Below are 16,248 nucleotides of genomic sequence, written 5' to 3'. Positions count from 1 at the left end.
TGATGGCGTTTGCCAGTTTGTGGTGGACAGCTCATAAATAGAGCTATTGTGCATTGAAGTGGGTGGCTTCCGATAATAATAAAAAACGTGTTTAATGGGGGTAACATCACCTTATCCTCTGATTATATCACTTCCTTCTGCCTGCCGCTATAGACCACCCTGAGCCCCTTGAGGAAACCGCTCCTTTGGGAAGGGGGGCTGGGGTTTCCGTTGCCCTACCCAGTCTCCATACGCGTGGATTGAATTCCACCAAATTATTTTACTTCACCTAAAACAAACTACAGTTCACTGGTTGGCTTGGAGCGCCGACCGATTACGCGCTGCGGATAGACACCGAAGGGAAAAAGGGCGGAGGGGGAGGGATAGCAGGTAAAGTGTTAGAGATGGAGAGAGGGAGACCGCGCGTGCGCACAGAGTTCCATCCCTCCGCATCGCTTCTTTTTTCATCCTTTTTTTTTTTTGCAGCATCGGTACCGCGCTCGTATCGCATTCGTTTGCTGGAGTCGGAGCGCGCTGCGGGGCGACACTGCACCGCCAAGGAGGACGCACAAGCACGGTAGAGGGGGGACTAGAGAAAAGGAAAAAAGGCAGAGAAGGTAGCTAACAGGGGAGACTCATAAGATATCCCCTCATTTGAATACTAGAAAAAAATATCAAATTGTCGGACCTTTGGACATAAGAAGACGAGGCGGAAAAACCCAGGCGATTATATTTTAGCCAGCACGGCGGGGAAACAATGAAGGATCGTACACAAGAACTACGAAGTGTAAGCTTATATATTTATACTATTCCTGCCCTCTTCCCTTGGTTCCACACTCTCCTCCCTTCCGAATCCTCAGCGCAATCGGGCGTCAGCGTCTGACATCTCCTTGCTGAGCGCTACTTCACCGCAAACATAACAAATATGTGAGGTTTCGGTTCTTACCAAAAATACAGAGGCGGATATCTTTAGGCTATTCATTTATATTTTACGCATTCGAATGTGTCTTCCCATCAGTGTCAATAGCCTAGTGGTGCCCGCATGCGTGCACTGATGATCATACACGTAACATGAGCAGGATAAAATAAGACTTCTCTATTAATGGTCCGTTAAAATGCAGTGATTTGAGAAAATAGTATAGGGCTATTAGCATTACAGGCAGGCAGACAGGCAATAATATAAAACAAACACACCTACCATAGATAGTCTCTACCATAGATAGTCACCCAAATCAATATAAGCTTATGAATTCTTATTGCTGGCTAATATGGATGGACAGCTACCCTTAACAGTGGTAAAATACAGTGGATGAAAGCTATCATAGCCCATAGTCCTCCTAGCCAAGCAATCCCTGCAAACACCGTTAACGATTGTTCTTCAACCCTTGGTAGAACGAAATATTTGTTCAGAATTACCTCAGCCGGATTTACCTTTTTCTAGATAGTTGATGGAGAGAGCGTTTTAATAGGAGTAGGACGGGGTCGAATAAAGTGGGGGTGGGGGGTCATATGAGATTGTACATTTTGTTATAACTGGCCTCTACAATGGGGTATAGTTTACACTATTCCTTGTATTAGACTCAAATTCAATCAAGGAGGACAGAATTGTAGCTCTCTCCCAACTATGCGTCTGTAGGGTTCAATTGGGTTTGCTTTGGCGACACCATGCTATGGCATGATCTGCACCAGGGTTTCATTTTTTCCCTGCATTGGAAAACCACATTCATACCGGTTTACAACACATTCGGTGACTAGATATATGCCATGAGGATAGCCACTGTCATATGTTTGTGCAATTTGTCTGTCTAGGTTTAATTGAAAAACAAGGCAATAACATCGATATGAGGCCCGAAGCACGCATGGCATTTTTGGCGTAGCCCAACCTCCAACGGCTGGAGATCAATAAAATATCAGAGGAAACGCCTGGACTCACTGCCGCTCTGCACGTATATCTAAAGCGGGTGTGTGCGTGTGCGTGTGTGCCTGTGTGTGATTATTATATCCAAATGTAGAGCCAATACAGGCTATACTGCTGTGAACATTATAGCACATGATTGTGATTGTGCCACTGTTCCTGAGATAGCCCATGGTCAGCGGATTCACCTTGCATGAATTCTGTGCCCCCTCCTGTGCCTTCCCACTGAAACGCTGAACACAGCTAGATCCATACTCAGTCAGACACTAGGCACTTGCCTCACTGCCCACTGTAGATTCAACGAGACGAGGCTACAGAAATCTCTCGGCTATGATGCTTTCATGTCCAAACGAACCATAAGAGCGTTTATTAGACGTGTTCATTTTGTAGATTACCTTTCTCTCTGAGACGGATTTTCGTTATTTCTTTACCTGTAATTTATGGTTTTGTACCCCCCCCCCCCCCCCCCCCCCCACGTACCCGAAATAATGGATGCCATCTGAAGTGAAATGGATAAATAATCACTACCGTCAGTCTAAGTTCTATGAAAATAATATTGTTGATGTTATATTGTAATGATCGAATATCACGTAATTCTGGCAACAGATGTTATATGATTGGGTAATAATTACATTTTATGTAATCGTCAACATCACAGTGACGTATACGTTGCGCGCTACATCGTCCTACTCTGAGCAAGCCGTGTCTGCACGGGTTTTACCGAATGTGCTACATGTGTGAGTGAGCAAAAGATTGGCCGGCTATATTTACCATGTCTATACCGACTATTCCGGTGTAATCCAAAGAGACGGCTGATAGACCTTCGATTGAGGGTATCTGTACCAATTGTATTGATTATAAACTGGGGTAGGGGTTGCTAAAAAGGGACATAATCGAAGCTCAATCGCACTATGTATCATATACCTCAAATGAAACTGAAACCTTGAGCCAAATTCTGGGGGTTGAAAAGGCACAGGCATAGTTTTCTTATTCTAAAACATATTTCTACGCATTATAGGCTACAGATGTCATAAAATTAATATTGCTCTCTGTCATTGACACACACACACATTATTGATTTGTTCTCCCAATACCAAAATATATCACTCACCCAATGTCCTTAATATTTCTGCATGATGACACAATACATTTATTCAGTGCAAAATTGTGTGTGTATTTTTATTTTTATTGGTTATATGGCTGCATTTCGACAGGCACCCCAATTCTGATATATTGTTTTTTTTTACCACTTATTGGTCTTCTGACCAATTACATCATATCTTTTCATGTCAGATCTTTCTCAGAGCTGATCTGATTAGTCAAACGACTAATTAGTGAGATATCATAATTGGGCTGCCTTTCTTAATGCAGCCAAAGTGTCATTTTAGTTGCAAAGTGGATACTCTTCTGGACTGTTTTATGTATAGGCCTATAGCATTGCCAACCACTCTCATATTGGTAGTCTATAGAGCATTATGTCATTTATACTGTCTTGAATATCAGTAACATTACTTATGGCCTTGACTGGCAGAGCCATAAATTCAATACATGCATCCAATTTGTACCTACCTGGTAAGCTTATTGAGAACAGGTCTATAACATATCAGTGACATATTGGAGTCCAATGCAGAATTAGCAAAACATTCTGTTATTCCAGTTACTGTATATTTTGTGTCGTTTTGCTTAAAGCTTTGTGTGCCTCGATTCCCTGTGTTGCTTTATTTAGCCCCACATGTATTTAGCGTTCATATTCACCACAGGTATTTAGCGTTCATATTCACCACATGCGGTCTCTCCTTCACTGCAGCCGAGGTGAGTAAAACATTTAAACGTGTTAACCCTCGCAAGGCTGCAGGCCCAGACGGCATCCCCAGCCGCGCCCTCAGAGCATGCGCAGACCAGCTGGCTGGTGTGTTTAGGGACATATTCAATCAATCCCTATACCAGTCTGCTGTTCCCACATGCTTCAAGAGGGCCACCATTGTTCCTGTTCCCAAGAAAGCTAAGGTAACTGAGCTAAACGACTACCGCCCCGTAGCACTCACTTTCGTCATCATGAAGTGCTTTGAGAGACGAGTCAAGGACCATATCACCTCCACCCTACCTGACACCCTAGACCCACTCCAATTTGCTTACCGCCCAAATAGGTCCACAGACGATGCAATCTCAACCACACTGCACACTGCCCTAACCCATCTGGACAAGAGGAATACCTATGTGAGAATGCTGTTCATTGACTACAGCTCGGCATTTAACACCATAGTACCCTCCAAGCTCGTCATCAAGCTCGAGACCCTGGGCAACTGGGTACTGGACTTCCTGACGGGCCGCCCCCAGGTGGTGAGGGTAGGCAACAACATCTCCACCCCGCTGATCCTCAACACTGGGGCCCCACAAGGGTGCGTTCTGAGCCCTCTCCTGGACTCCCTGTTCACCCACGACTGCGCGGCCACGCACGCCTCCAACTCAATCATCAAGTTTGCGGACGACACAACAGTGGTAGGCTTGATTACCGACAATGACGAGACGGCCTACAGGGAGGAGGTGAGGGCCCTTGGAGTGTGGTGTCAGGAAAATAACCTCACACTCAACATCAACAAAACTAAGGAGATGATTGTGGACTTCAGAAAACAGCAGAGGGAACACCCCCCTATCCACATCGATGGAACAGTAGTGGAGAGGGTAGTAAGTTTTAAGTTCCTCGGCATACACATCACAGACAAACTGAATTGGTCCACTCACACAGACAGCATCGTGAAGAAGGCGCAGCAGCGCCTCTTCAACCTCAGGAGGCTGAAGAAATTCGGCTTGTCACCAAAGGTGCTCACAAACTTCTACAGATGCACAATCGAGAGCATCCTGGCGGGCTGTATCACCGCCTGGTATGGCAACTGCTCCGCCCACAACCGTTAGGCACTCCAGGGGGTAGTGAGGTCTGCACAACGCATCACCGGGGGCAAACTACCTGCCCTCCAGGACACCTACACCACCCGATGTTACAGGAAGGCCATAAAGATCATCAAGGACAACACCCACCCGAGCCATTGCCTGTTCACCCCGCTATCATCCAGAAGGCGAGGTCAGTACAGGTGCATCAAAGCTGGGACCGAGAGACTGAAAAACAGCTTCTACCTCAAGGCCATCAGACTGTTAAACAGCAACCACTAACATTGAGTGGCTGCTTGCCAACACACTGACTCAACTCCAGCCACTTTAATAAATGGGAATTGATGGGAAATTATGTCAAATATATCACTAGCCACTTTAAACAATGCTACCTAATATAATGTTTACATACCCTACATTATTCATCTCATATGTATACGTATATACTGTACTATATCATCTCCTGCATCCTTATGTAATACATGTATCACTAGCCACTTTAACTATGCCACTTTGTTTACATACTCATCTCACATGTATATACTGTACTCGATACCATCTACTGTATCTTGCCTATGCTGCTCTGTACCATCACTCATTCATATATCTTTATGTACATATTCTTTATCCCCTTACACTGTGTATAAGAAATTAGTTTCGGAATTGTTAGTTAGATTACTTGTTGGTTATTACTGCATTGTCGGAACTAGAAGCACAAGCATTTCGCTACACTCGCATTAACATCTGCTAACCATGTGTATGTGACAAATAAAATTTGATTTGATTTGATTTAATTTAGCGTTCATATTCACCACATGTATTTAGCGTTCATATTCACCACAGGTATTTAGCGTTCATATTCACCACATGTATTTAGCGTTCATATTCACCACAGGTATTTAGCGTTCATATTCACCACATGTATTTAGCGTTCATATTCACCACATGTATTTAGCGTTCATATTCACCACATGTATTTAGCGTTCATATTCACCACATGTATTTAGCGTTCATATTCACCACATGTATTTAGCGTTCATATTCACCACATGTATTTAGCGTTCAGTTTAAGAGTGAGAAAAACAGCATTCACCTCCCTACCATGCAATGTGTCCCAGATAAACAGGGATTTTAGTAAGACACAAGCTGGAACTCCCTGATTGCGTCAGAGGAAAGGACTGTTTGACTTCCGTCTCCGGCCGAGACAGCACACCTTTATTTGCATTGACAGGCTTTTTCCTGTAGAGTTCTGTGGTAATGTATATAAAGTGCCGTCAGAAAGCATTCACATCCCTTTACTTTTTCCACATTTAGTTGTTTTACAGCCTACATTTAAAATGGATTACATTTAGATTTTGTGTCACTGATCTACACACAATACCCCATAATGTCAAAGTGGAATTTTGTTTGTAGAACATTTTAGAAATGTGTAAAAAAAAAATTGTCTGGAGTCAATAAGTATTCACACGTCTGTAAGGTCCTTCAATCGAGGAGTGAATTTCAAGAACAGATTTCCAATGCCTCGCAAAGAAAGTTTTATTTGAGATGACAAACATTAAGAAATTGTCAGGTTCAACAGAAGATCTCTTTGTTTCTTGGGACAGAACAAGCATCACCGAATGGTAGTGTAAAAAAAAACATCTGAGCTGAATATCCCCTTGAGGTGAAGTCATTTATTAGGCTTTGGATGGTGTATCAATACACCCAGTCACTACAAAGATAAAGGCGTCCTTCCTAACTCAGTTGCCGGAGACGAATGAAACTGCTCAGGGATTTCACCATGAGGCCAATGGGGATTTTAAAACAGCTACAGTGTTTAATGGTTATGATATGAGAAAAATGAGGATGGATCAACAACATTGTTGTTACTGTACTCCACAATACTAACTTAAATGACAGAGTGAAAAGAAGGAAGCCTGTACAGAATACAAATATTTCAAAACATGCATCGTTTGCAACAAGGTACTTAAGTAATACTGCAAAAAATGTGGCAAAGAAATGAGCTTTTTGTCCTGAATTCAATGTCTGGTGCAAATTCAACACAACACATCACTGAGTACCATTCTTCATATTTTCAAGCATGGTGGTGGCAGCATCATGTTATGGGTTTAGAATAAAAATAAATTGAATACAGCTAAGCACAGGCAAAATCTTAGAGGAAAATCTGGTTCAGTCTTCTTTCCAACAGACAATGGGAGATGAATCCACCTTTCAGTACGACAATTACCTAAAACACAAGGCCAAATATACACTGGTGTTGCTTACCAAGATGACATTGAATGTTCCTTAGTGGCCTATTTACAATGTTGACTTAAATCGGGCTTGAAAATCTATGGCAAGACTTGAAAATGGCTTTCTAGCAATGATCAACAACCAACTTGACAGAGCTTGACGAAATTAAAAAATTATAATGTGCAAATATTGTACAACCCAGGTGTGCAAAGCTCTTAGAGACTTACCCAGAAGGACTCACACTGTCAAAGGGGGTTCTAACATGTATTGTCTCAGGGGGATGAATACTTATCTAACTCAGATATATTAGTGTTTTATTTTTCATACATTTTTCATAAATGTTAGAATCTTTCTTCCACTTTGACATTACAAAGTATTTTGTGTAGATCGTCGAACAAACATTTTAATTCCACTTTCTAACACAACAAACTATGGAAAAAGTCAAAGTGGGTGTGAATACTTTTTGAAGGAACTGTATATTGAAACATTCACCTGTACAAACATGTCCCACACGTCTACGTTAGCAACACGTTTAGCTCAAATTATACAGTAACATACTTAAATGTTGCAAAATATTGTTATTGCAGTGATATAACAATGAAACAACTTTAAGATTACATTGTTCATATTTTTATCAAGGCTGTTGAGAATTAGGCTGGAAGAGGAGACATTTGTAGCCATCTATTCTGAATCAAAAGCCTACGTTTTATGACAATCCATCATCGAAATGGATACAAGCAAACACAGATAGCAGCTGATGAACGAGTGAACCTTCTATAACCTTTTGACCTTTGACAACAAGGGTTAATTAAGGCTCCCTCAGTACAAAATTATACTAAAGCTAATAGGGCTAACGTGGTGTAATGATAGTAGAATACAAATGATAGCAAAGCACAATTTGCCAGCTGTAATAAAGATTATGCCACATGAAATTTGCGATATATCTTGCCTCTATTGTGCCTTAAGCTGTCATTGAGTCATTGAAGGGCATGGCACAAACCACCACTTAAAAAACGCAGAGCAGAACTGTGTACAGAGGAGTGGACAGAGACACTAGCGTATTATACATGCTGAATGAGGTTTGGTCAAAGTGTATGACTGAATTCTGTTGGATGTACTTCAGAAATGATCATATTTAGGTAAATAACGGCATGTTAAAATCTGTGTGAGGGAAGTTCCGACTCAAAGCCATGGCCTAGCAGTTCTGCTGTACTGAATGCATTTGACATATTTGCATCTATTTGTAGCGGCTTTTGTAAAGGATTTTATTGGCACATTTGAAGCTAATGTTGTCTTTTATTTGAAGTATGCATCTTTTATGTTACACAATTCCATATTAGAACATTTCTATAAAGTTTCTAGGAGACAGTAATCCTACCTGACCCTAAAATGTCAACATGCTCACTGCTAAACAAATGATATCAGAGACCACAGTGGCGATTTGCATTTGATGCAGTTAGTAAATGTATAGGCTATCATTACCCCCCCCCCAACACATTGTTTGAAATGATGAAATGATTCTTATCCTTAAGTGGAATTTTTTCAAAAGGAATGGGGTCATAAAATGTTTCGCAGAGCATCTCCATTTGATGGCCATCCAATAGTCACTCCCCATGAGTGATTACCGCAGCTAGTAATACATTATGTATGAGCACCACCTCTGACTACATGCCACATCAATGTAATAGCGGATTGCACCAGAGAATACTGGTCGCTCCGTGTTGAGTATTTTCCTTAAGGCATGATGCTTTGTGGATGGAGAGTAGATTCCAGGAGAGGTCAAGGATGTGCATTATCTATTCTAAAGATGTGTTTGTATCAAACGGTGAGTCATAACGGCAGCCATGTTGGAAATTAATGACCCAGGAAAAGCCAGAGTTTCCTGGTTTAGCCTAAAGTCGAGCTTGTCTGTGGTAGAGTGGGGGATGATGTGGGACGGGCGCAGTGTTCTGAGAGGTCATATGCAACCAAGGGCAGAGACAGCCACTATATTCAAAACCACAGTGCTTTTCAGTGGTACACACAATACAAACACAAACCTAGAACTACTGGTAGATAGGTCCTAAATTGTATTTATTCCCCAATAAACAAGGTTGCGCAGACCCAAGCTGAATGAGTTATATGTGTATTTGAGTCCTCCAAAGTCAATTAAGCAGAGGGATCTTATTTGCACTCTGTCAACCCAAAAAGTAATTAAGCCTGAAATTGTAGTCGTGGAGACACAAAAGTTCAACAATGTAGTAAAAAAAATGCCAATCAGGATTAAATAGCAGGAGGGAATGTGACGGATTTCTTCCAGCTAGACGTCTTTCATCTGACCGAGGGATCGGTTTGCCAACTGGTACTTACAGACTGGTACATGTGCCCTTGACGTGGTGGACACATTAGACAGTACAAATACGCCTCCGAGGCATGTTTTAGCATCTAAATTCCTCTCAATGGCAATGAACTGGACAATGGAGGGAGAAATCACTTGAGGTGGACAACAAATAGCCTTTGCTCCGAGTGTAGTATGTATTTTGTGTGGATTGGGTTTGGGGGTATGGTTAAAGGCTAACCCTAGTCTAGTAGGCTTAGGGTACTCAGGAACAGCCTCGGTCTCTGTCTTTGAGTCTTACTCACCTCACACTGGTGAATCTGTCACATGTTCTTTATCTATTATATAGAAACTACCTGGATGTCTGCGCCCCCTTTTTGTGATATAGTTAAGTTTACCTCAGTACAGCTAGTCATTTTTCCCAGGTGTTATAACTTCAAATGAGTTCCAGAAAGTCCAAAAACCATCTGATAATTCCTACTCCACTTTTACTCGATTGTTTTTACTATGTGCTATATAAAGAATAGCTTGCATTTTTAAAATGTCAACGTAGGTTAAAGAAAGACATGCTGACTGGCCATTCCAGGCCAGACCACTTACTCCCGTCAACAATTTTAGCCACTAAATTAACACGCTGAATAATTACTTTCGCTCTGGCATCCATCCTACTTTTGTGAGAATTCTGTGTCCGACTGTGCCCATACAAGTCAGAGAGTAGCGGGTTGATCAGTCAGGTGAGATCATGTGGCTGTCTAGTGGAATACTGTTCATAGCCTACCTCACATCCTAAAGCTAAACACAGGTGGAAGTGAGATCACCACCAACCACATGGAGACGTCTCCGGATGCGCACAATGTCGTACAGTTGGAATTTATTGTGACTCACACTCCTTTAAGTAATAAGACGTTCCAAGGACTATCATTCTATCGTTAAAGCTCTGTAGAATGTAAATCTCTTTGTATATTGAATGCCCATGATCATTCAAGTCCGTTTTTGTACGTTTTGAAACACGGAATCCGAAGTGTTGTGTATGCCAACTCTTTGCCACAAATGCAGACTTTAATTGAACATTTTACACTTGTGAAAATGGACCTATATGGATAGGGATGTATTGAAATGTTTCTTACGGAAGAAATATGAAAAGCATATGTATAAGCATGGCTGCCATTGAAAGGGTTTGCAAAATGTAATTATGGGAAAATTATTAGACCAAAGCTTAGGACACAACAGTTCACCTGACATAAGACTGAATCCAAACATTACACTATTGATTTTATGTACATTTTACATTTACTGACATTTTTGCCGTGTTTGTTGATGACAATATCAGAAAATACTCTGAATACATTCAGTAACATGATAAGAATGTTCTTGGAGAATGTGGGGTAGGTGCAACATAAGATTACAAGGGTTCGAGTGAGCGGACTAACTTGTGTATTCAAGTGGCCACACTCCTCTTCAAAGTGTGCACAGTTACTAAGTCAATTCAATGCACTTCAATGACTCAAAGAAGAGTTGTCAACTATAAAGTGCTTTTTTTGAGCTCTCCTAGCTGTGCCGTTGAGGAACTAGAGCAAGTACAATTGTAGTTGTTCTGATTGGAAAACAACCCTGCATCCTCGCCATCAAACAATTACTGTTGTTTACACAATCCAAAAACATCCCATTATAAATCACAATCTGGGTCAGGTGGGCATCATTTGAAAGCTTGTTCTATTGCCAAGCTAGACTAGATACGTTATAAAATACTATCTTACCGTGTAGGGCTTTCATAAGGCAATTCAGCGAAACAGACTGTAACTTTGGTGCGCATATGCACTTGAATAAAAAGGGTTCATCGGTTGTCCCAATAGGAGACCCTTTGAAGAACCTTTTGGTTCCAGGTAGAACCATATTGGGTTCCATGTATAATCCTTTCCCAGAGGGTTCTACATGGAACCCAAAATAGTTCTACATAGAACCAAAAAGGGTTCTACCTGGAACCAAAAAGGATTCTACCTGGAACCAAAAAGGTTCTACCTGGAACCAAAAAGGGTTCTCCTATGGGGACAGCCAAAAAAACCTTTTGGAACCTTTTTTTCTTTGAGTGTAGAAAGGAGTCGTGAGTGCATTCAGGTGTGTGTTCCGCCTTAAATATTCTTCACAATAGACAAACATAGGCTCATTCTGTTCAGAACAACACGGGGTATAACATCATGTCATCTTGTAACTTGTACATCAAACATAGTGATCAAAAACGTTGACACTGTATGTGACATGAGTTTTATGATTATGGAAATGTGAAGTGCACATTTGGACTCACAGGTGTTTGGCTTGCTTGTATGACATCAAAACAGCATTCATTATAATCCTCAATGTCTCATCTTTCAAAATACACAGAGTCCTCTTAATTTAAAGCATTTCCCTTACTCAGACAACAAAACATCGGCAAAAGTTTCAACTAGCGGGAGAGACGGGGGAAGTTCAGAACGGCTGTCAATCAAAACGCATACAGCGCTGTGAAGCTTAGAGCGAGAGCTCCGATGTAATTTATAGCATGTTACTGTACAGCTACTTTGTTTCAATTTAGGAGCTTATCAGTGCCCAAATCTGCCATTTTCAATCCTGTGTGTGATTGTAAAGGACTACATCAACGTGATATGGTTTTAATCTAACATCTTTAAATGACTCGGGACAATGGTAGGACAAAGGAAAGACAAGAGTTCAGCAGCAACATGTCCCTTTAAGGACCACTATGTTGGGGAGATTGAAGTTGGATTATCACCTGCTCTCTCAGTTTTCATGATCACCATGTTATCGGAGGAGAATATTATTGCTCGGGGAATTTGTCTTGGAAACAATCTAGGAATGTCAGATGGTCTGATTGTGTTGTATGATCTTTTAGAGGTCAGAGTTTTGCCATTTTTGGGGGCGAGGAGATACAACGTCGGTTTGGATTGTGAAGGGTAAATGTCAGATCGATTTACTACACTGTGGAGCAATCATACACCCTGATGACAAACACATTTAAAAGGTGCTCCCAGATATATCAATCCACCCACTAAAGTGAGTAAAATAGTTTTACAACAGAAGGACAAAATGTTTATATGATCGATTTAGATTGATGTACTGTGTATTTGACATCCTCAAGAACCCATGCCTGCAGGTAGCCTAACTATCGATAAAGCTACAGACTACAGTACATGAATAAGTTAAGCACTTAAAGCATTTTGATGGGTGAGAAGCTACTTATGGCTGATGTAAAGCCCTCATACTATCCTTTTACTTAGAAACCATACTATAACAACATTGTAATTGCTGACAATGAAATAATCAAACAATTGAATCCTGCATTTAGGGAGGAAATCCAGGGCTGATAGTACCATTATAACTGTACAATCAAATCCTGATATGAGAAACAGCTTTGAATGTATTTGTCCATACTGTCACTTTCATTCCGAATATCCATCCTCATTTGTGTGTTTATTTTTCTAAAAGGTGGGATCACTGGTTCTATCGGCACAATGCCCCTCGCATCCTTAAATTACCTAGTTTACAAGTATCGCTGATCTCACATTGGTATGGTGGTAGTAGCAGTACGCTCCCACATTACATAGTAAGTTGTAGCCATTGAATTTTAGTCTGGACATAACTATGTAAATTACAATGAAACAGCTTTTAGATGCTATACTTAAGTGGGTATGCTCATTTACATATAGTTCAGACTGTTCTTTTATGTGTAAGTTGAATATGTAATTGATCACCCACTTCCTCTTTCATTCATGAGGCGAGGGATGGAAGGAGGGAGGGGAGGTGAGGAAATATGCAGCTCACTGCTTAACACAAGGGACAAATTGTTGACACTTTACTGTAGGTGTCCTTATGTATACATTCATAAAGCCTTTATAACAACTATATAACACATTATAGCATTTGTCATAAGCTGTTACAAAGTAGTTTAAAATAGTTATGAGTAACGAATAAGATTTTATAAAACTAGGTATAATGGGCGTTATATAGTTGACTGTTCATCCTGTTGTCATATGTGCTCATGTCAATGTTAATAACAACTGCTATTACACAGTCTGCTTGACAACTTATGTCATATGTTATTACATGCTACACAAGAGTCGACATAGCAGATGACATTACAGGGTGTTATTTCATTTACCAACCTCTGTGCCACATTATTACATTGAATGGAATGATGGGCGTCATAACCATGTAATTTGCCGTTATAGAGTGTGCACAGACACCTTAAGTAACGTGACATTCATTTGAGGTCTTATAAAACAGTTATGAATGTGATTATACCACAGGATGAGTTGAGAGTATCACAACATTCTACCATTCAAAGGATTTAAAAAACATGGGCAAATGGGAGCACAGATGTACTTAGGATTTTTTTTATTTGGATAAACTGCTGAGTTGTACAAATTGGACCACGTCCATATATAAAAAAGGACACATTATAATACCAACAACTTGCCCCCCCCCCAAAAAAAAAAAATGAAACAGAAGCTAAGAAATGTTACAACAAAATCAAGGTTTCTGGGGCACAACAGGATTTGTGACAGCTGTGAAAAAAGGAAGATGAGCAGGCTACAATATAAATGGCAGCTATATTATAAAGGAGATTGGTAATTAGTCAGGTTGCCAGCTAGCTAACTAAGTAGTTGATGGTGCAATTGCAACATGTTGCTCTCCAGGAACAGAGTTGGAGAGCCATGCTTCTCACAATCCAAATATTTTCTGTAGCTAGCTAGCCGCAGACGTAGGGCCACGACATGAGAACAAGCAGCCCCACTGTGCCCCTATCTATGCATAGCTAGATAGTTAGCCAGCTAGCTTGCTAGCTACCGGAGGAATTTCAAATTATGAAGCAAATTTTGCAGCACATCACAACGATACATTCTCTTTCAGTACACTTTAAACAATTACTTTTTAATTTCATCGTTTCTCATGTGTTGTTGTTCTGTTTTTAAGTCTTCCAATTTCAGAGATATGATACGCTGACACAAGAGCTGAAGCTAAATAACTTTTCACAGGATCTGCAAACTGTCTTCTTCTTTGTGTGCTTTTCCGGCAGACGAGACGCTTTGTTTAGAATTGCTGCTTTTCACAGTTCAGAAAGTGCATTGACCATTTGTTCGCAAAAAAAAATAAAAAAGGAAATTGCACCACCATCTAACCCTACATACATACCACTATACCCACCACACCTTTCCACTACAATTGCCCTAACAGATCATACACCAGGCCCGTCGGCCTGGGAGGCTGGAACCCCTTCTCTCAAAACCCCTGTGGTTCTTCTGCATTAAAATCTATGACACCCAAAAACTCTGCTGCTGCTACTACCAATTCAATCTGGGATTCCTTTTCCATCTGTGCGGTACAATTAATGACCATTGCAATAAACGCCAAGAACCAACTTTAATAAAGCGCAAACTGTTTGGGTCACTCTGTACTGGCCTACTACCTAATACTCTCAGGCTCCCTCACCCTTTGCCCACAATCCTCTACTTTCCTCACTGCCTCAGCATTTAACACTTTCTGCACTACCTTCACCCTGGAAACTTAAAAAAGGTCTCAGTCGCACAGGACATTTCTAATCCCCAGCTACATGGCCACCCCCCACAATTGAAGCACTCCACTTTGTCTCATGTCCACCTGCACACTTCTCACACCTCGGAATCTCCCTCCTACATACTGCTGCATCATGACCGTAAACTTGGCAGCGAAACACTGTGGTGTGTTCAGAACAAAAGCTCTCATTGGATAACTTATATACCCTAGCATGACTTTATCCGGCAAACACTCTGCATCTAGACAGAGTCTCCTCAGTCTCGTGCTCGCCACTGAGTCTGTGTTGTGCCAAACGGCGTGCATGGCAGACACAGGGGATCCTCAACTTCAGTGGATCTACCTGAACACTCAGGAAGATCACTCCTTTGGGAAGCAAACACACAAACAATCAACATGTCCACCTCTGGATACTTTGACCGAATTTACAGAACCCAACTCCTTCTTCACCCAGCCTGATACTGTCACATTTCAGGTTTGACCTAAATGCAGACAGTGTCGTAGAAACAAACGTTTATTTCTAATACAGGGGCAGGCAAACGACAGGTCAAGGCAGGCAGGGATCAATACTCCATAGAGGGTGCAAAGGGTCCAGAATGACAGGCAGTCTCAGGGTCAGGGCAGGCAGGGGTCAATAATCCAGTTAGGTGGGGCAAGGTACAGACCGGCAGGCCGGCTCAGTGTCAGGGCAGGCAGAACGGTCAAAACAGGGAAGGACTAGAAAACAAGAGCAAGAAACAGGCAGGAGCAGGGGAACAAACGCCAGAAGATTTCACAAACAAAACAAACTGGCAACAGGAGACAAAGGGCTGTGAGACATGGATTATCTCTGGACACATGAATGGTGGGATGTATACAAAGGGTACGGGGCAACAGAAGATGAACAGCAGAAGGGCTAATGACTTAGGAGATGGGAAACGGGCTGGCCGCTGGACTGGGGGTGGAACCCGGAGGACAGGCAGGCCGACAACCCAACGAGGGTGCAGAACGCCTTCCAAAACCAGGATGAGAACTGAGGACACCGGTCGGAGACCATGTCAACTGGCAGTCCATGGATCCGGAAGACGTGCTGCACCATGAGCTGGGCCATCTCTTTGGCAGAGGGTAGCTTGGGGAGAGGAATGAAGTGAGCGGCTTTGGAAAACCAGTCCACAACGGTCAGGATGGCGGTGTTGCCATCCTACGGGGGGGAGACCTGTGACAAAGTCCAGGGAGATGTGAGACCAGGGACAGTGAGGGACCGGCAGAGGTAGGAGGAGACCAGCCGGAACTTGCAGAGGAGTCTTGTTCTGTGCACAGACCGGGCAAACGGCGACAAATGTGGAGACATCAGTAACCATGGTAGGCCACCAAAAAT

The 16,248-nt window shown here is 41.9% G+C and overlaps 1 protein-coding gene across 1 annotated transcript in view; it reads left to right on the top strand.

The window, feature by feature from the left end:
• The first annotated feature begins 469 nt into the window (after nt 1-469).
• The window catches only part of LOC135555790 (syntaxin-1B), a 61,194-nt gene continuing 45,415 nt past the window's right edge, over nt 470-16,248 (top strand). The window contains exon 1 of the mRNA XM_064988523.1: nt 470-766. Within this exon, the coding sequence (XP_064844595.1) occupies nt 737-766 (30 nt within the window). The 5' untranslated portion in view covers nt 470-736. The remainder of the gene's footprint in view (nt 767-16,248) is intronic.

This window comes from Oncorhynchus masou, chromosome 15 (assembly GCF_036934945.1).
Source record: "Oncorhynchus masou masou isolate Uvic2021 chromosome 15, UVic_Omas_1.1, whole genome shotgun sequence".
NCBI lineage: Eukaryota > Metazoa > Chordata > Actinopteri > Salmoniformes > Salmonidae > Oncorhynchus > Oncorhynchus masou.
Note: the sequence above shows the minus strand (reverse complement) of the source record. Positions and strands in the feature narration are given on the sequence as shown.